The 21740-nt window shown below is 40.6% G+C and overlaps 3 protein-coding genes across 3 annotated transcripts in view; 2 read left to right on the plus strand and 1 right to left on the minus strand.

The window, feature by feature from the left end:
- LOC104967281 (usherin-like) overlaps positions 1–203 on the plus strand; it is a 72830-nt gene extending 72627 nt beyond the window's left edge. The window contains exon 27 of the mRNA XM_010796696.1: positions 114–203. The gene's annotated coding sequence lies outside the window, so the exon portion shown is untranslated. The remainder of the gene's footprint in view (positions 1–113) is intronic.
- LOC104966902 (usherin-like) lies at positions 128–5666 on the plus strand. Its single transcript, XM_010796244.1, has 9 exons — positions 128–232; positions 474–572; positions 680–856; positions 1353–1436; positions 1739–1880; positions 2042–2129; positions 3002–3067; positions 3584–3763; positions 4315–5666. The coding sequence occupies exons 2-9, from the start codon at positions 524–526 to the stop codon at positions 4402–4404; spliced, it is 876 nt and encodes a 291-aa protein (XP_010794546.1). The 5' UTR covers positions 128–232; positions 474–523; the 3' UTR covers positions 4405–5666.
- A 2075-nt stretch (positions 5667–7741) lies between these two features.
- Positions 7742–21737, minus strand: LOC104967282 (BTB/POZ domain-containing protein KCTD3-like). Its single transcript, XM_010796697.1, is given in 21 exon segments — positions 7742–11378; positions 11945–12067; positions 12282–12420; positions 12630–12823; positions 12956–13052; positions 13803–13839; positions 13842–13891; positions 13894–13962; positions 14060–14230; positions 14389–14505; positions 14971–15058; positions 15322–15437; positions 15553–15743; positions 16197–16287; positions 18073–18228; positions 18422–18502; positions 19241–19299; positions 19413–19486; positions 19800–19845; positions 20889–20942; positions 21266–21737. Coding segments are annotated over 21 exon segments (2607 nt in total). The 5' UTR covers positions 21337–21737; the 3' UTR covers positions 7742–10795.
- Positions 21738–21740: the final 3 nt, after the last annotated feature.

The following is a 21740-nucleotide window of genomic DNA, read 5'->3' on the forward strand; positions in this document are numbered from 1 at the left end:
AGTGTATTTTCTTTTTGTTAAAAACTGTTTGCACAATGGTTTACACAGACTCCACGAACAGTAACACACATACCATAACTCTCACTGTTACTCACTTTCTCTCTATTTGCCAGCTGTGAGCTACATCTCAGATCACCTTGCCCGCAGCCCCTCCAGCCTGTACCCCTCCCTTGTGCTGAAGGACCAATAGAAATCAGTTTCTTTGGGAAAAGGCGGACCTACAATGTGACAGGTAAAGCCTAGATATTTTTCAAATGTACAAAGATGTCAAATGAAAATAACTTTTTCATCAGTAACAAAACTAGAAAACTATAATAAGTGGGAGAAATAATAACCACAGTGATACAATTCTAAAGATCTGAACTAACAAGTATTAGAGTTCAGAATCTCCAGTACCGAGTGACGCATGATAAGGTAATGTCTGTCTTTGTTGTGTGTAGCGTATTAATGAGCAACTGGATTATTCTGTGCAGGTCTCCAGCCGTACTCCACCTATCAGCTGAGAGCTGCCTGCTTCAATAAAATGGGCAGCACTGCCTCCAACTGGACGACTGTTACCACACTCAGCGAAGGTAACACCTTTTTCAATCCCTCAACACTGCCAGTTAAAATAAGAAATATAAAACACGTCTAATTGTTCTGCTGTGTACCCTCTGTATCTCTCCCTCTCTCCATCCAGCCCCCCAGTATGTGTCTCCCTTCTCGGTGGGCAGCAACCTGACAGTCATCTGTCTGGACTGGACCGAGTCCTTCTCCCTGAACGGGTACCTGAAGGAGTTCAGTGTGACCGAGAGCCAGCTGAGGGTCTACACCGGCTTCTACAGCTATCTCCATGTTCCACGCATCTCGCAAAAAAGTGAGATTACACATACCGCACGTTCGGTATATAAGAACTTACAAGTTTATACCAGGTAGCAACAACTTTTGGGGGGAAAATATCAATTTCTACTGAAAACAAAAAATGTTGTTCTCCAAAAGAAATAGGATGTTTTCTTAGACTGCTAAATAATAACATATTTTAATATATATTAGAACAATCATTTTAAAATAAAAACATTAATGAACAAATAAGGTCTCACTTTGTTTAACAGGAGAATTTAACACCTACTATTCTTTATGTAATATTTAGGTTATTGTTAAAGGATAACATATTGTTTTAATCAATCTCCGGTTGATTTCTGCATGAGCCATAACTATAATGTGTTATTGCCGATTATTGTTATATGTTGTTATTGATTGTTAACTTTTTGTTTTGTTGAGTCTACGTATGTAATTCTTCAATGCAAAATAAATAAATATTTAATTGTCTTTCAGGCAGGTAATGTGTAACCCTTCTTCCCCTCTGCTCTTAGCTCTGTCATTTCAGGTGACGTGTACCACAGACAGTGGCAGTGCCAGTACTCCCACCATCAGATATAGCCCTGCCACAGGCCTAGGTGACACACACATACACACACACACCACACACACACACACACACACACACACACACACACACACACACACACACACACACACGCATGCACGCACACACACACACACACACACACTGCTGGAATCAGTCAATGTATAAAATCAAATCTGAATATTCCTGAGCAATTCATGAATCCCTCTTTCCATCTGTTTTCATGGCATTTTCCCCAATTTCCATTAATTGAGACTTTAATAGCATTATGTTTTTTTCAAACTTGTCAAATCACATGCAGTTAAATAGCAACTTATACATTTCTCTCTGCAGGTCCTGTTGAGCCTGAAGACAGCGGTAAAGAAGGCATCAGCATGTCAGCGGCACCAGTGTACTCTGAGCTGTGGTTCATCTTGTTGTTGTCTCTGCTGGGTCTGTTTCTGCTCGCCCTGCTGCTCGGCCTCCTGCTACAAAGGTACTTTAATGCAGCATGTAAAAGGCTTAAGGCATATTAAGGCAGTCATTCATAGATCTGAGATTTTATTAACATAGTACAACAAACTCTTTGTAAAAACAGAAAGTTGAATCTGAAGGTAAATATCATCAAAAGGGTGTGAATGGTTGTATCGTCTCTAGAGCCCTGAGGAAGAATCCCTCAGCCAGAGAGCGCCCCCCGCTGGTCATGCTGCAGAAGAACAGGAAGGCTGGAGGAGAGATGTACACGGTGAGCGATAAGAGACGAGAAACAGACGCTCAGTGAACGATGACAGGGTGTTTGAAGGGGCAGAAGAGAGGAAGGGAGAGGTAGTAAGGTTTAGAAAAAAGTAAAAGCAGGAGAAACATTAGGGAAGATAAAACTCAAGTGGAAACAGGACTGTTAGGGAGGCGTGTGGCGCAGTGGATAGAGCGTTGTTGTTCGGCTCAAGGGGTCACAGGTTCAAACCCCACTGCAGTCAGCATGTCGTTCCCTGGGCAAGACACTTCACCCCAAATTGCTCCTGTGAGGATTGCCCACAGTATTGAGTCTGTAATTAGCTGTAAATGTAATGTTTCACAAGTGCCTTCTTCGATTTAAGTTCAAAACTCTTTACGCAGATTTTACACATTTAGGTATAGAAATCCTTTCTTTGCTAATCTTTGTTCCAACAGAGGGGGCTGAAACAACAAGCAAGCTGTTCTGGGATGAGGAATCTTTTTACACAAACCAAACTCTGACATCGGTTTATACAGATGTTTTTCAGGAGTAGGAACATTTTATCTGACATACTTACGATTGTTGAGATCAAACTTTTTTAGCTCTCAAATCACTCATTACCAATAACTAGTACTAACACTGCTACTCAAACAAGATTCTCCACCTTTATCCAACGTTTGATTAATTACTGTATTATTTTTACTACTACTACTTTACTAAAGTTCCACCCACATAAGGCATTTTTTTAATTCATTTACTTTTCTCTTTGTTCTCTTTTAAATTATTTTGTATTTGTTTCTGTCTCTTTTTTTCTCCTATACCTGCCTTCTCTGACTTTCCTCCATCCTATTCTACTTTCTCCATCCTCGTCTTCTCTCCTCCCCCCCCTCTCCCTCTCTCAGGGGTCCTGTCCTGAGTTGTGCTCTAAGCATCTCTCCAGCTCTGTGTTCCTCCCTGACCGTCCCACAGTAAGACATTTTTCTATAATTACTGACCAAACCCTAAATGTGTATTTTATTGTCCCCCTGCAGTTTGACACTGTAGCAGGCTGTGTTGAGATCAGCAACGTTGTACTTAAAAGCTTCAATGTTTACACTGAGGTACGGGATTGTGAATTTGTGTGGATGCCCTTCTACGCATGTCTGTTTTGTTTGTGCATGTGTGTGTGTTTGTGTGAGTGTAATTACATGCAATATCATAAAGGTAAGATACTGTATGTTGTGCAGTCTTTTGGTGTGTCCTACTGTGGATACCTATACCTAACTGCCATTGGTTTCCACTTAATTAGTAACGTGAACATTATATTTGGAGAGTCAGGTGGTGGAAAACTGTAATCCATGACAGTGAATGTATATCTGTTTTTTTCTTCATCAAATGTAAAACTTCTTTATGCATAAAAAAATGAGTTGCAGTAAAATATAATGTATACCATTTGTAATATGGTCTTTGAGATCACCATCTGATTTAAAATCAATATTCTTTAGGGTCTGACAGACACGAAGATAGTGGGCAGCCCCATGTCTGTCCTGAGGGTCCCGAGCCAGACAGACCTGGCCTACTCCCAGCATTCCTTGCACCGCAGCGTCAGTCAGCTGATCGACAGGAAGTCACTGATGATGGAGGAAGGAAGCTGGGACAACCCACTGGGACATGACTCTGGACTGGTGAGCACAGAAGTATTTGCATGTAAAATGAGTTTGTTAACATTACCATTAAAGTACAGTAATTACAAAGTAGGACTACATGTTGATGCATTTACTCTAAGGTCAAGTAGAATTGTAATCATTACCTGACCCTTGTATATTCATGCAAAACCAGTGGAAATGTATCTTCTGTCAAAGATACAGAATAACTTGATAACATATGTACAAACAGTTATTAAGATAACACAAATACAGCTACACAGGTGAGAGCAAGTGTGTTAAAATGATTTTATTTAAATAAATAGAAAATCAGCAAAGCTCATTTCAGAATTCATTTAGTCTAATATATTCTTAATACCAAACTGATTTTTGCATAATTGCAGAAGTAAGCATTAGAAGATAACTACCGTATATCGTGCACAATATACACTCAAATAAATGAATTGTCAAAAAGTACAGGGTACAACTGGTGTCACTTGCTCTATGCTCTCTGTCACTTACGGTACGTTCTGTAACTGATGATACCCATGACATTATTCAAGTCCTAACTGTGATCCAATGTTTTCTTTCAGTATGTGGAGGAGGATGAGTTTGTGGACGCCATCAAAGCCTTAAGATCTGGGAAAAAGGAGCACACCATGTTCACTGACACTCATCTTTAGAAACCCTAAATCTCATCAGGTATCACAGTCACCATGTAAACCAAGTTTTAAACCAAAACATAAATCCTATGCGGTATCAGCTGAATACCGGGCTTTAGACAATTATCGACAATGCTTGAGATATAAAGTCTTAAATATAATGTAAGGGAATTATTCACCATTGATAAACAATTATTACTTTTCATTTGAAACATCTCAATATTGTGCTTCTACAGTGTTTAACAAAGTCAGATTTAGACTCCTGAGGGGAAGGGATGGTAATGTTTACTTTACTTCCTCTTAAACTACTTTACACAGGTGTTTTACAAAACCGGTGTATGACTCTCTGTTGGGACTAATAGTCTGAACTTGAATGAAGGAAGAGATCCAACATCCATGAAAACAGATCAGACATGAACCCCGTCAGCTGAGATTGCGTAGGTTATGAGTCATACAGCTGCATAGTTTATGAGTAGCCATATCTGGATTGTAATTATACAATATCATATATCTTAAATCCTGCTCAGAGGAACCAGATTGAGAGTTGTAAATGATTGTGTTACTGTGTCTGCTTGCCAACTGTTAGTATATTTTAAAGCAGATTAGTTTTTCTCACTATTTAAATCTAAACCAGTCTCAAATAATATCAAAGTTTTCCGTCACCTCTTCTGCTTCATCACGTTATTGTGCCTAGTTGTAAAAAGACACATGGCCTTGGTGTTAGTTTTATGGACAAAAAAATGCCAACTGTTTTTATTATTATGAATGTGTTAAAATGTGGCTGGGAATCACAGATGTGCCGTCAGACTGTTGTTATTATGTGATGTGACTTGAGCGCCCGATCTGAGATTTCTTTTTACAGTATCAGTAGTTGATTTAAATTGACAAGAAACGATATATAGAGAGTTTAAGTTTTGTTTAAATGTAGTGAAGCTGAATGTGTTTGGTTTCATATTTCATCTGTCAGTGTTAGTCAGAGTCAGTGTTGTTCATCTGTGGCTTAATTAGTATTATCAAGAATGCAATCATCTTCAGAAAGATATACAGATCTCAGCTACTTCCTGTGTTGGTGTTACAGCAGGAATGAACCCTGGGTATTTGTGGACTCCACAGATTAAGCCTTTTAATGTTCAGAAGCTAAACATGATAGAAACAGTATTTATCAGAATGTTGCATTTCTGTGTAACGTTGATGTCTTAAATTGAAGCCTTCTGTATTGTTATAATAACATTTTCTTTTTTTACACTGGCAGTATTATTTATGGTTGTTGTACAAAAAAAGGCTTATTTATAGATTATTCATTGATCAATGTTTGTGTTTTTTGGGAAATTATAAATAATGGTCAAGAAAAAAATAAGTTTGACTTGTTTTCTTACATTTTCTTCACTTGAAATTATTTAAAATAAGTTGTAAAATTAACACTGTTCCTCAAAGCAAACCGTTTTCAGCATGAATGTTTCTCCATTAGATTCCTATATGTTGTGCTCCTTGTACATCTATTTAATATCTATGTACTGTATCTGTAAAACTTGTATGTACATTTTCAAGAAAAGTATAATTTCATCTTTCTTATTATGGCATAGTGTTTAATAATGCAACATTTATTTTCCACTTGTTCTGTTTTTGATAGTAGTGAGGACGTTGTTCCTATCAGTATTTAAAAAGTAGTAGCTCAAAAACCATCCATATTCAAGCTCTTAACTTGAGTGTTAGCAATATATTAATAATATATCAATATTGTCTTAGATTTTGGATACAGTCACTTTGTAATATAGCATAACCGTTTTGTGTTCCTGGTTTTACTTTTTTACAGTAAAGTAATGTAATTTTATTGTTGCCAATACCCACCTGGTCATGATATCAACATTACATCACTAATAAAAAACCCATTATGTAAATATATGTGTTAAAGAACCATTAGTAAACCCTACAATATCTTCACAGAATGGAGGTATTTCATCAAAAAGATTGTTACTATGACGGTTAAAATATATATTTTTAGACTTTTAGAATAACACAATTATTTGTTTATTGATTTGCATTTGGCTGTGTGTGTAACCAGGTAATACACTGGGAACATAACTCAGATATCTAGCTCAACTACAGCCCCTCAGTCTGGTCATGGTGGTGATCTAGCTGCGGATGAAATGCTGTTATTTTCTGCTGAGTTAGTGAAACACAGAGACTTAGTTACCACACAGTCACACACACACACACACACACACACACACACACCAGCACAAACACACAGAGGGCCGGTGTCTCCGTCAAAACTACGCAGCAGTAATTTTAAGTTTTGCTCCCCGCGTCCCTTCAGGGACATCAAGGCAAGTTTGAAATTTAACAAACTGGCAGTAACAACGTGCCCTCGCCAAGGACAAGAGTCTGACCAAGGGCACTTCTGAATACATTCACAGCCGCATTCACAGCTATTGTCAGCCACGCAGAGAGGGAGAGGCTGTGAAAAGAGAGCTGCTGAGAGTGATTGTAAGGGACAGTTTGGCCCTGAAGCTACACACACACAGCGTTTTATTAAACTCATAAATCAAAAAAGATGACGACAGACGGCGTCCTCCAGAGAGGAGACTGTCTGTAACGGGAAGGTTGTGAAATGAAAGCGCTGGGGAGACACCATCACACCACACACCACACACACACACACACACACACACACACACACACACACACACACACACACACACACACACACACACACACACCTCTGTGACTGTTAAAATAATACAATCGTGCTCTTTGGCAGGTTATTCATACATTCACACAAGTAAGAAAAACGGACTGCAAGCATTTGTTTCAGCCTGTTGTCATTATTAGTAGTCTTGTTTTAAAGGTGAAACTGCAGAACATTTTTTTTAACTGAACATGAAATGATTATGTCCCTTTGATTTCATCTTGTCAAAGTTCTCAAAACGACCAAATAAAAAAAATGTAAGTCATCCAAAACACTTGAGATGTTCATTGATTAACATATCGTAGATCCCTAACAAGTATTTCGATGTTTTCTGTTACTCCCAATTTGTTTTCCTGGAAAGCTACGATAAAGATAATGGCCCTGATGCTCAACATTAAAGGAGGACAACAATTCCCAGTCGACAAACTGATGCTATACTTTTCAGCCTTGCACTAATGCAGATTTGAAAGATATCCTTTTAAACAGCTGAAATACTGAACTGTAGTCTGCTGATGTTTTAAGAAAAACTTTGCAAATGGAAAATGACTATATTTCAGTAACCTCAGCTTACCTCCACTATTAGAGAAAAAATAAAACACGTCCAGTTTTGAGAAGTTTTAGTGAGCACAGTTTTACTTTAAATCGCATGAACATTGAAGCTCTGACGTGTTCAATGTTAACATTATATTTGATCATGGATGTGCACAGCAAATAATAATATAACACAATGCAGCATTTCTAACATACACAATGTAAAACAATGTACACGGTAGTTTAAACAAACAGATATGTTTTCCTTTTAGCTCGCTAGGATCTGGCTGTAATATAATGTAAACATAGCCAGAGAGGAACTGAGGGGTACGGACAGACTAACAGTTATGTGCTAAAATACAATTTAAACTATATATATTTTATATAAAATAAACACTAGCAATTTATTTTAATATTAATCTTAATAGTGCAAGTGCAAATGCAGAGTTAGGTCCAATAGCATGGTAATATCAATATAGGCATTATATGATTATTAACAATATGTCATGAACAACAGTGTAAGTATTGACACACCATCACACACATCAATGCATCCACATTAGGATTTTGTTTTGAATATGTCTACTTTTTATACAGTTATTAGTGCATGAAAATGTACATCTTTGTACAGGCCTGATGATGAAGATAGGCAGCACGCTAAATATCGACTTAAAATATGTTTTATAGCTGCTTCATTTGGCAAATTATAATCAACATTTCAGGAAACTCTTTCTCGTTGGATTTACCCTTTTTAAGTCACACAATTTTACATTTCCCCGACAGCATTAGCTACATGTACCATAGCTCAAGAGCTACCCTGGTTTCTTTAACTCATCTAAAACAAACAGCTGTGTTAAAGCAGTGAAGAAGCAGTTGAGCTCACAAAATGGCTACTCTAATTATTAAAGTTGCTGCCATTTTTTTTTCTTTTAGCTCTCCTTTAGGCCTTCACAAATACATCATAACCAAATGGACTTTCCAGTTTTCATATGTCAAGATTATGTACAATTTACACCCAAAGATGTTGATAATTTAATATGTACTGTATATCCATTCAAGAAACCACATATTCGGTTTTAGCCAGTTTTAAATCTATCACGAGACAGTTCAATCTGAGTGAACAGGTCCTTTATGGCTCCACAGCCGTCACAAGCCTTTGGTCTAAATCCTTTACTATGAAAACACACACTGATAACCGTCATCAAGTTAAATAAGGCACTGCAACAGTCATCCAAAGCGAGACACATTCAAATCTGTTTCAACTGGAGCAAAGTGATGTAGTGTACCAGGTCCTTGTATTGAGTTGAGTGTAGGTATATTGTGATACTTAAAAAACTATTCAATACAAATAATCAGTGTGATATTGCGCAGGCACCACTGTGAAAAACTGAATTTAACTTTTTCTAGATGTGTGAACTAAAATAAGTACCAAATTGTGTTGATCTATTTAGAGGAGGAAAGGCCATGGACTGTACTGATAATGTACTGTATACCACAAAGCATAAATCAACAACTACAGATTTAGTTGTTTATATTTGATAGCTTTTCTCAAAATGAAACAAATTTGTTTTCAAATACTTTGTAAATAATCGTCAAATTGCTGCGTTAGATGAGGCAGTGGATATGATATCTCACAGGTGTGTGCATGCTGGCTCACTGGCATTGCTTACTGGGACTTACTTATGAAAAAGAGCCATCATTTAAAAAAAAAAAGAAAAAAATGGACCCTTACCAGTTATGCTACCATGAGTATAATGTTATAATAGGAACATTTATCTGGAACTTGTAAAGGTACATTTCAGGAAGCTAGCTGTATTGAGAATGAGACACATGTTCACATTGTTGTTGCAGTCCAACATCTTTGTGTAGCAAGTGAACTTTAGCTCTTCTGCTACTGTTAAACAGTTGCCAGGAAGATTGCCAGCATGCTGGAGCTGCAAAACCTGACTGTTGGCTTTTTGTGTCATTGCTTAACAACAAAAACGTTGTGCCTCTGGCTGCAGAAAAGTGGATTCACATTAGGGTTTAAGTAGCTGCCAAGGTTACGGAGAGGGTCACATGTTTAGGGTATTCTTAAGGATAAATGTAACAAAGTTCACGTCTTGTCAGCGACACTTGATAACATCAGGAGTTTTTGAAAGGGGTCTTCTGATAAATCAAAAATCGGGAACGATTATGTCTAAGAAACATTGCAAACTTCTGCTGGTTTCAGCTTCCAAAAGGAGAGGTTTGCACCCATTTCTATACAATAGTAAATTGAAATCGATAAAAATAATGATTAGTTGTTAGTTTTCTGTTTGAGAGTAAGATGTAAGCTTGAATGATTTAGGTCAGTTTCTGAGCAAAGTCATTCCTACCAGCCTATTAGACGATATAAACAGTTTATATATTTGATAAAAGTAGAAACTGTGCCTTTGTTGAATCTGTTATATGTTTAAAAGTGTTACACTGTGAAAAGGGCCTTAGATATTTTTTGAAAAGCTCATTCTGTTATTAGTGCTGTGCTTGTTTTGTTTCCATTTGTTCCTTAATGATACAAGCTGAACATCAGTGGCCTGCTTTGTGCTTCAAACCGGCAGCACAGCCTTCACAATACCAGGCCATGCAGACCTCTGTGTGCTCTGTTGTGACTGTTGTTTGTTTAGATGTAGAGTCAACAACATCGACAGAGAGAGAGAAACACATTTTAGAAGTTCTTCAAGACTAACTAAGATGGCCAATTGCGTCAGATTTGTGCCTAAAAATGAAAACCTCTTAACCCATCAGGCAGAAGGAGCTCCAGTTGTACCCAGCAGATTTTACAAGTGTGACACAACTTGAAACCCCTCAAAGGATCCAAAAAGATGCACTCCTGCGCTGGTTGAGATGGCATGCTGTTTGTGTGAGAAAATGCTCCATTATGGAGGAAAGACAGATTACCGAGTTTTGGGTCCAAAGTGTGACACAGATGTTTGAGCTCCAGCGACCTAAATTAAGTTTAAATAAGTGCGGTCCGGAAAGAAAACAGAGTATAGTAAACTTGTCCTGGGATAAAGTCAAATTTAAAGCGTGGTAGTATCTTGTGTGGAAACCCAAAAGAAGAATGTCCTTCATCCACGTTCATCGTGACGCGACATATTCCTCCTCTGCTGTGATACCCAGAATCCTCTCCTCCATGTGCCTACAGGACGCCTCTACCAGAGGATTTCACAGTCACAGGCTGCTGTCCTGATTGGACAGTTCGGGCGCGAGCTTCCTGTTTCGCGGCGAGGTGGAGGAAGACAGTTTGGTCGGGGAGGGGGAGGCGTTGGAAGATGAGTCGCTGCCCCCCCCTTCAGACCCGGAGGTGACGGAGGAGAGGTGGGGGACTGGGGGAGCCTTCTTCCTCCCCAGAAAGCCTCCTTCCAGGACTCCTCTCTTCCTCACAACTCCCTCCGCCTTCCCCCCCTCTCCCCCTGATCCCGCCCCCTCCCCCTCCTCTGGCTGTGGAAACACCTTCCGCCTCACGTCACCTCCTGGAATGGGGCTGTCAGGAGGTTGCCGTGGAGACTCTGGGCCGCTCTCCGTCTTCACAGCAGAAACAGCAGCCGTTGCCGTGGCTCCGGTTATCGTGTTGGAGCTGGAGCTGGACGACCGGCAGGCCCAGAACTCCAGAGCCGAGGCCCTCCTCTCGCTGTCGTCGGGCCCGAAGTCACAGAGCGAGCGGCGGACATCGACGGTCTGGGCGGGGGCCGGCGGGGGGGGCGGCCCGGTGCTGTCCAGCATCCCTCGACTCAGGGAAAAGTTCTGGAAGTCTCTGTAGGAATATGGATGGAGTCAGTTACAGGCGGATAGATAAAACAAACAATATTCCAACAAATTGGTATTTTCCAAGCTTATATGAAAAGAGCATTATCAGATTGTGGCTGTGTGGTCCTCACTCCTGGTATTGAAAAGCATATTTTTCACTCTCATTTCTTTCCTTATTAGCTCTTTATTGGCTAAAAATACTATACACAAATCATCAGGTGTAAAAAAAACACTGGAAGATAAAAAACAAATGCAACTGTATTACGGTAAAGTTCTCCAAATAACTGAAAAAGACTGAATTTTCACTTATCACTTGTGGTTTTGAGATTTTAGCCACAACCCATATACAGTAGAGGTGAATCAATTTTTGTTTGTGGTGCCCATTACACATAAAATAAGCTTTTTACAGTTTTATTTTTTTCCTTGATAGAAGAATAAACATATAAAAAACATTTGAAAATAAAACCCAAATGATCTGTGTGGCTTCATACCATTAGGGGTCAGTGAGGAATGCTTTGTGAGGGGGAGGTGACCCTTTAATATATCTGCACAGAGTGACAAAGATCGTTTCACCTGTAGCTGTGGAAGGACTCAGTGCGTCGGGCTCGGGCCAGCAGGGGGCTCTCTCTGTAGGGCCGCACCGCTCCGTAGGTCGCCTGGCTCTCAGGGATGGGCTCCTGGGCCTGTAACTGCAGACTGACAGAAGATAAAAGAGTGAGACAGGTAAGAGCTGCAAGCGACACTTCACACAGTACATATTAGTTGACAACCAATGTACAAAAGACATTATTTATAGTGATTACGGAATTGAGACAGACAGTTTTCTATTTCTGTGTATAACTGTATTCATGGATGTATCTGTATGGCTGTTTGTCTTTGAGATGGTGTGTGTGTGATATTCCTGTCTAACCTTGAGCAGGACTCTCTGAGGCGTGTGTGGTGCAGCACAGAGGGGGCGGGGCTTATATTTGGTGTAGCGCAGCGGGAGGTGCTCAGGTCGCACTGATCCAACAGCTGCAGCAGCTCCTCCTCTGAAGGCCCGCCTACATCTGTCAAACAAAAGCAGCTTCAGTACACAGAGAAACATATATGTAGAATGTAATCCAAGAAATAGCCTACTGTGTAACCAGAAAATAAGATTTGGTTTTGTAGGTGAGTAAAAACATCTATGGACATTCTTTCCAACTTTACTGTTCTTCGTCACCTTCCTAAGTTGAGCCTCCCCTCTTTCTCCCCTTATCTGTCCCTCCCTCCTCACCCTCTTTGTTCTTCTCCTCTCCTTTGTTAGCGTTGTCCATCGCAGTGGTCAGGTCCCACATTTGGATGCCGCCGTTGCCATGACCAGTGAACAGATAGTGCCGAGGTCGTGACCCCATGCGGCTCGAACCCTCGCACTCCCGCACCATGAAGCAAGAGATGGTGGTCAAATCCACCGACTGCACTTCACAGATCCTGACAAACACACACATTTTAAAACACAGGTCAAGAGGAGAACAGCTTACAGATAAGAAAACAACCAAGAATTGACAAATCAACTAAATTAGGTGAAAGTCAGAGAAGCAATACAGATGGAGAATATGATACCTCTTTCCAGTCGATGAGAGCCTCACAAACAGTTTGTTGGTGATGGGGATCACCTTCTGGATGAAAACCTGCTGATCGTCTCTCTCCCCAAATGGACCTGAGAGCAGGGAACACAATCAGTCTCTACCTGCACATCTATGGACTCAGAACAGTCTCATAATACACACATGCACACAGAGGGATTCACACTTGTATTTCCGGATCCACACTTGTGTTTTTCAATGCACACACAAATGTGTTCCGTTTCATATACATGTAAATAAAATCCAAACACAGAAAAAAGTTTTAATGTGTATTTTTGATCCACACATATTTGTCTTCCGTTTAAAACCTCTGAACCTGCAAACACAAACCGCTTTCTGTGCATGGATCGCTGTGCATTCGTGTGTGGGTTTTTTGAGACTCCCCTGACGGTAAGCCGATTCGTACTTGTAATTTTTTCTATCTATAGCCAATCAGATGTCTCCTCAATTCTAAGCCAATCACATGAGCGTGCCCCCACCAGGGTAGATTTCTTGCGTTTCCTTGATCAGCCTGCCATCTCACATCTGGATGGAGCAAGTCCACTACTAAATACTGTGAGGAAACCTTTTGGATTATAAAACTGCACTCGATTTGTCTTTTTTATAAGACAATATGTCCAATGCATGGGCTCTTTGATCAAGTACATATTTTAATTATGTCAGAAGTATAGTACACATATCTGCACATCGAGTACCTGTCAATCCCAAACTTGCCCCTCTTTTCGAAGATGAGACAATCTGCTTCTTGCTCTTGAAGCATCTATCCCCCTCCCTCATATTAATCATTAATCATATTAAATCGTCTTCTCTTAAAACTGTCTCACAATATCAATTCCCGGAGCCGTAGCTTCCAGTGGCTCTCCCGTCTCCTCCAGAGAACCAAGGATTTTGAAAGGAACCAGAGGGGTGGAGCGGGCTGGGTGGAGATCATCCCTCTGAAGCGCGTCACCGTCCACGTCCGAACGTGGTTGTTGTCCGCACACACTGACACACACAAAAAATCAGCAGGGGATTTCAATTACAGGTATACACACAGGTAGGTAAGAGAGAACACAGTGAGATGATGACGCCCCTTCCTCACCTGACACCAGATGTTTCTCAGACAGCATGATCTTCGTCACGGGGCTCCTGTGCACGGTGAACGTCTGGAAGAGCTGGGGGCCCGACCCCACTGTCTCCGGGTGTTGCACAATCACTCTCACGGCCCCGCTGCTCGTCCCGTACGCTATCTCTATCCAGTTCCCACTCACACCTGAGACAAGAGAATATGTAACACATACACACACACACACACGCAGGTCAGTCACTGGGATTAATGTTACCGAGCTGAACCTAAATTAAAAACACGTTTATACAAGTGAATAGCGTTTATTTTCTTCTTTACTGATAGCAGAGATCTGGTGTACTAACTGGTTTTAGGTGTGAGGTAGACAGACAGCGCAGTGATGGCATCGTTTGAAGGGTCGTGATAGAGCTCTGTTACTAGAAGGTCATTATCCTTCATCCTCAGCGGGAACTTTTGCATGTCTGAAAATATATAGAAGAAATGTGAATGCGTTAACAACATTTTATGAAATCAAGGTCCAGTGGACTCAGAAAAATGTATAAAAAATACTTTTTGATTAAAAATGTTTTTCTTTTCTAAGTTCCAGTCCAAAAGACTCGCCCTGCTCAGAATTGTGAATAATTTTTATCCGGAGTGACATAAAACCTGTGGAAATTTGACTGTTCAGACTGAGGTTGCATTGCAAATAATCAGACCTGTACCTGTCTAAGGACCACACATGAACATGGCAACAATCAGAATTTAAAACATCTGGTCGACATACAAGTGCAACAAGAAGGAGATTTGGGCCAGTTTTATCTGCAGTCTGAATGTAGCTTAAGTCACTTCCAAACATCCAATGAACTGAACGGCAGAAAAAAAAATAGGAAACCCTGTGTGCACACGTGTTTGTATGTCTGTGTGTAATGGTATAAACATCCATGTACCTATGTAGTAGATGGAGCCATTGTTGCAGCCCAGCAGTAGAAAGGACCCTGCTGTGTCACAACTGGTAATAGGAACCACATCTTGAACCTTGAACACATACAGAGAAAAAGGTCAACGTCCCTCAATTGAAAGCACACACACTGTACATTCAATGAAGGGTCAAATGCTAACACACACACACACACACACACACACACACACACACACACACACACACACACACACACACACACACACACACACACACACACACACACACACACACACACAGGAGGAGAACCCTTATCAATCATCAAACAACTCTCTACATACACAAAATACATTATAGTGCATTATTTATTCACTCATACCTGCCAGTGCTGTGTGACGGCATTCCACACCCCGACCTTCCCTGTATGGCTTGTAGCCACCAGCTGGTTCCCAATAAAGAAGAGATCGTCCACAGGTACACCGAGACTGAACACACCTTTGGGGGTCGGCGAGAGGTTGGAATTAATGTGAATTTACGAGTTTGGAGGAAAATCGGTCACAAATCAGCGAGGTGGTATTAAGACACAAACATACAGTAACTCTCCGTTTACCTATCTCATTTCCATTGCCTCCATCTTGGATGTTCCACAGGATGATGTTGCTTTCAGAGGCGGCGGCCACCATCTTGTCCTTGTCTCCATGCGGGCCTCCCACCACCTTGGCGTTTAGTGCGATGCGTTCAATGGTCCAGTCAAGGTAGGGGGAAGAAAACACCTGCTGCCATCCTGAAGATTCCTTTATCCTGTAGTGAGACACACAGACACATATTTACCTCTGCTTCTATTCTTACAAAGAGCCATAATTAAGTGTTTTATAATATATATTTCAAGGACAGTTTTGAACAAATAGGTATGTTTTGAAAGAGCGTGCTGAGTAGGATATGAAAAGTCAGCTTTCATTAGCAACGTAACTAAACAAGCAGATCCAGAGTGAAACACAAACGATTCCAACTAAATTACATTTTGTGGTCTACTTGTTTTGATAAAGAAAAATACATCACTAATTTAACTTCACATGTACATAGTCAAAGCGCGTGTGTCCTGACACGAGTATAGAAGGTTTAGTGAGAAATGTGAGACACAACAGATAATGACTCCAGCTTCCTATCATAAATAATTGAATGTCTCTCCCTGATGAACTGTAGAAAGGATGAGAATTGTTTTACTTTTAACCCACCATGCTGTGGCAGTATTACCTGTAGCAGATGACATAGTGAGCGTAAGCTGCTACAATCCAGTTGTGGTGTCCCGCTATGATCAGCACCTTCCTGGGGTCAACCACAGGACCTGCACATGCACACAAAATACACATAAGCACACAACTTTTGTAGTAAATGTCCTTTCGTCCCCCCTATAGTATTCATTATTTGTCTTTATGTAAAGTACAAGTAGGTCTTCAATATGTAGGGATCAGTGATTTTCACTTCAAATTATTGTATGATATAAAACGCCCATCTGCTATCGTTCTGCATCAGTCCAGGGGCCTCATTTATAAAGGGATATACGCTCAAAAAATGGCGTACGGCAGTTTCTACGCAATGTTTGCGATTTATAAAATACTAACTTGACGGGAAAACGTGCGGTCCTCCACGCAAACTCTAACCCATGCGTACGCACTAAGCACAAAAACGGGAGAGACGAGAAACTGCGACACCGTTGGCAGAAGGAAGAATGGAGAGAAATATGTGGAAATAATACCATAAATAAAATGTTATCTCTTATTTAATATTTTTGAGGGGGGGGGGGTTGAGATGCACAGGCTGCAGTGGAGACGCTGCGCACAGCTGATCGACAGCTGGGACACAAACCACCAAATACAAAAACATAATTCAGATCCAGTGGTCATGACTCCACTCCGGAGGGATTCCCCGATCATTTCTTACAGTTTTTCATCAAGGGGGGGGTCTCCTGTCCCCGGTACAAACACACTGCCTGAGGAAGGCTATGTGTATTTTTTTTGTCATTATCCTTTTTTCGGACCACTTATTTATTTATTTTGGTGACGATCCGACCTCCATGCTGCTACTCTGGTTCAAACTGCATCCACCAAACAATATGATTTATCTCAAAATAACCAAAATCTGACACGGGTGAGATGTTTTTTTAGCTATTCTGTCGTCATTTCCTGCGATCTTCTCCATGCAGTCAGTCAAAATGAATGAATGAAAGGGCGTTTCTTTGACTATTTATAGGCAAATATGGGCGTCACGTGAAGCCCGCAAAAGCTGCACCGCATTTCGAGTCGGTTGTGATTTATAAAGGGAAACCGGCGTAGGAAGTGCCATACGCACTTTCCTCGCCGGTACGCAATGTTTGGTGAATCGGAAAGTGGCGGGAAATGTATGGACCTATTTTTCGGATTTCTACTACGTAAGCAACCTTCCCACGTCAATCCTACGCACGGCGTTATACATGAGGCCCCAGAGCACACACTCTCTTGTTTATTGTAGCTAATGTTGTCATCCTCAACAGAGAGCAGGCCGATGGGAAACTAGGCCTCTCATACAGCAGTGGGAAGATGTGTCAGGTCACATTAGCTCCAGCAATAATGCACACTCACAGAAACACACGCACATGTGGACATGCATAAACGGTGCTATAATGTACTATTCTCTCGTACTGTCACACACGGACACATAGACACACAGATAAACATGTAGGAACACACACTCAGACATAACCAATAGGAAACCAAGATGTATTTTCTGCCTGTTTTCTTTTTTCTAAGATGAAGCTTAGGCTCTATTACTTTCAAACCACAGCTGTAAGCATTTATATAATCTACAACCTAACCATGTTGTATCTCTGTCAAGAACGTTATGTTAACAGTTTGGTTTCTCTTTTTCTCAGCAGGGTTAAGGTGAAACTGCTCATTTCAAAGAAACTTGGTGCAAGGGTGTAGCATGGGCCAGGAACCCATTGTGATTAGGAGTGGATCTGAATCACAGGAAACATACATGTGTTATTGGACTTTTGGCAATAGCCTTGGGATAAGTCTGTGTTCTGTGAGGGCCCTTTATAGTTTATCTTATCATTTTGGACACACTTGAAAAGATGTCCCATGTTGCTCACCCAGTTTGTGGTTGTCGTCTGTTCCAGGTGAGCCAGAGAGAGATGGGTGAGAAGGGGGACCCACGCGGGTGAAGCCCTCTGCTCCACTGGGACCCGGCCCATCAGAGGAGGGCCCATGGGCGACTGAGGCAGGGCCTGACTTACGGGCAGGGATGGCTGTCAAGAAAATATACACTGACATTTATAGATAGAAAGTTGAGCAGATTTGTATTTTTATAGTGTTCTGTGAACTAAAAACAATTGTGTCAAATCCTGTTGTTTTTGGAACATACATTGAAACTTCTGTTGAGTGTATTGGTTTACTCTTTTTTCAGATCTCTTTCTGTTCCACTCAGTTTCATGTCTTTACCTGGAGGCGGGAGGTAGCCATGGAAGAGAACGCTACCACAAGAAGAGCGGTCCAGTTCCTCACACAGCAGCAGACGCCGTACTACACACACACACAAATACACACACATAACATTCCATGAGCCCCTGATGACCAGAGAAGCTTATTACTTATTATTAATACTTGTGTAATTCCTGCAAAACATACAAATCAAAACACTTGTAATGCTTGAAATAATGCAATGCATGATTATATTAAATAATGCGGAATTCATGGATTTTAAACATCATACTCCAAGTTATTGTTATTCACGTTAATCATAAAGTTCATGACCTATAAAATACTGTTTTTGAGTTGAGGGCATTGTCTATGATTTAAATTCTATGTGATATTTTGCAGTGTATTGTATGTAATTCTGTTTATTTGATGATTTTAAGCAGGTGATCAGTTCACACAAAAGGTAACTTTCCCATTGAGGTTCAGACAGTGCAGAGAAGTTACAAAGACTGAAACAGGAAGTTTAACCACATGGAAACAACAGTTATAAGGTTTTGAGCCTGGTCAGGTGGCCTTTGAAGCCAAAACAACATTTTATGTTACACAGAAAAGTTTCCCTTGTAATACACCATTACATTATTTTTGTTTACTTTTACTACAGATGTTCAAATTGCACCACAAAAAGCCCAGCCGGTACACACTACCTGGTGATGTTGACATGTAGCGACCAAAAAGTTGGCCACAGAACAAACTTGATACAACACAGTAGCATTATGTTTGTGCTAAGGATAAGGCTGCTACCTCCATTTCCTCAACAAACAAAAGCTCTGTAAAGCAACACACCTAAAGGCGTTATCCCGTAAAACTCTGCTTCATGTCGCAGGACGCTGATGTTGACACCCCTACAGAGAAAAACACAGCAGAAGTATTAAGTGATACTGGTTACTACTTAAACATAATGTTTTGTTGAAGTAAACATTTAGTGAAATATCTGAATATTCTGATATCTTCTTACCGCAGGTCCAATTCTTTGGTTCTTAGGAAATTCAGAATTGGTGCAAAAGCTGTGGGGTCTCGGTCTATAAATATCTGTGGGTGGAGAAACATCCTTACTGACATTGAAATAATTTAAAAAGTGAATTTGTAGTTAAAAAAAAACATAATTTCACAATAGGAAAGGGGATTAAATGTGATGACATGAAATGTGTTATTTTATATGGTCTCAAACTGTACAACTTCTTAGCTTATCTTATTAAGCACACGTATAATATAAGGGTCACGCATCATATTTTTCAGCAGATAATGTCCTATCAGCTGGAAGCTTTTAGAGAATGATTGTATGTTGCCCGCAGAGACTGTCCTAGTTTTTTTTTCAATAAGGAGCAACAAAGGCTATACTTACAGCTCCAGTTTCATCCCGAAGAGTGGATATCCTTCCACTCAGCAAACTGGAAATTATACACACACACACACACACACACACACACACACACACACACACACACACACACACACACACACACACACACACACACACACACACACACACACACACACACATACACACACAGTACTCCAGTTAACCCTATGACTTGTCCTGTTTCACTTAGTTGCACACTGACTTTTACATGTTGACTCTATACTACAGATTAGTGCTGCATCAGCATGTCTGTAAGTGTGTATGAAGAATGTCTTCATATTAACTGTACACTGCAGACAGCTGGGGGCACAGAGACTGACAGGCAGGCAGGCAGACAGGTGCTCTGGCAGGCAGACAGGTGCTCTGGCAGGCAGACAGGTGCTCTGGCAGATAGACTGACAGACATATAGCACTACTTGGTCAGCTGTTGTCAAACTGTGAGCTCACTCCTGTGTTTGAGTTTGTTCCAATTGTGGTATTTGCCCAGCCCCTATCGGCTATTTCCCTTTAACAGTGGTTTCCCCCTCACACCTAAATAACTCACTATATATAAAGCGGACCACATTTGTAATCCCCTGACATTTACAATCACCAGAATGTTGGAAGTATGAAGCAAGACAGGGACGAGATAATGGAATATCAGTACTTAACATTAATTATGTAATACAAGGTTTGTTTTATCGGTTTGCATGAGCACGCTAGCACGCTAACTGAGCTTCGATCTGTTTTTGGTGAAACTCATACATGCCATAGCAATCTTGCAGTTTAATTAGCCTACTTTCAAGGGGTTGTCTAGACATGTTAAATGTTCTCAATTAAAATGTGTCAGGTTTACGCCTGCTTAAAATATGAACAGTATGTGTTAAAAATGTACTTATTGCAGAAGTCTGTCTGTATTTAGTTTTTTCCTTCTTTATTATACACAGCCAGATACTTCTGATAATTAATACTCTTAAACTGCACTCATGTAGCCAGTGTTTCAATTGCTTTTTATTTTATTTCTAACACTTCACAAAGAGTCAATTTTGTTTCATGCATCATCTGTTTTTGAAGAGAGTCCAATAAATCCACCTTGAGAAGAAAGAGTCTGGGATCCACATCAGAGTCTGTCTGGAGGTGCTGAACCTAAGATATAAAGACACAATTGCATAATCATTACAAACACTGCGAGAAGGAAAATGTAGGGTCAGTTCACTCTTTGGCATGACAATGTTAGATGGTAATGGCATGCCAGAAAAGGAATTGCCTTGTAGATGTACAGTAGCCTAAAGTCAGATTAAATGAGAGTGAATAGTGCATATATAATAAGGACATAACCTTGAATGCTGTATCTACTTCAGCTACAACCATGACTGCTTGACCATAAATATTGTAAATATCATCATACACGTAGGTAGTCAGAGCTCAATGTCCCAATGACGACCATCATCTGTCCTGTTGATGATTACCTTGTCCCACCGACATTTAGCTGAATGATCTCTCCCATCCCAGGCGTTAAGTTGATGCCATTCGTAGCCATGATGACCGAGCCACTGGGTTGTTGTACGGGAAAGTCACTGTTTCGTTATAATTGTTACTGTCACGACGACAGCTAGCTTGCTAACACTCCTCAGCCCAGCCGATGTCCCGTCTGTCCCCAGCCTCACAACCTCTCCTTCGTCCCACCTTCCATTAAATATAAACGATCTATACGGACAGCCTCGGTATCTTGAAGCCTCCGCATAGTGGGCGAGGGGAAACAGGGGGCCTTTTTATCCAAAAGGCAGCCACACAACAATTCCTTTATTTTCCAGCGAGCTAGTTTGCATCACTGCCTTGCATGTAAATCGTGGATAACATCTTGCGCAGAATATTAGCAACGTGAAACAGCTGTACAACCCGTATACAAGTTAGGCGAGAGCGTTCACCTCTGACAACTTCCGG

This window comes from Notothenia coriiceps, unplaced genomic scaffold, assembly GCF_000735185.1.
Source record: "Notothenia coriiceps isolate Sejong01 unplaced genomic scaffold, NC01 NC01_scaffold00037250, whole genome shotgun sequence".
Lineage (NCBI taxonomy): Eukaryota > Metazoa > Chordata > Actinopteri > Perciformes > Nototheniidae > Notothenia > Notothenia coriiceps.

Bases quoted from the DNA above. Each gene is read 5' to 3' on its own strand.
- LOC104966902 (XM_010796244.1), top strand. From the start codon at position 524: ATGGGCAGCACTGCCTCCAACTGGACGACTGTTACCACACTCAGCGAA. The intron at 573-679 runs GTAACACCTTTT...CTCTCCATCCAG, and splicing joins TGTTACCACACTCAGCGAAG to CCCCCCAGTATGTGTCTCCC. The intron at 3,764-4,314 runs GTGAGCACAGAA...GTTTTCTTTCAG, and splicing joins TGGGACATGACTCTGGACTG to TATGTGGAGGAGGATGAGTT.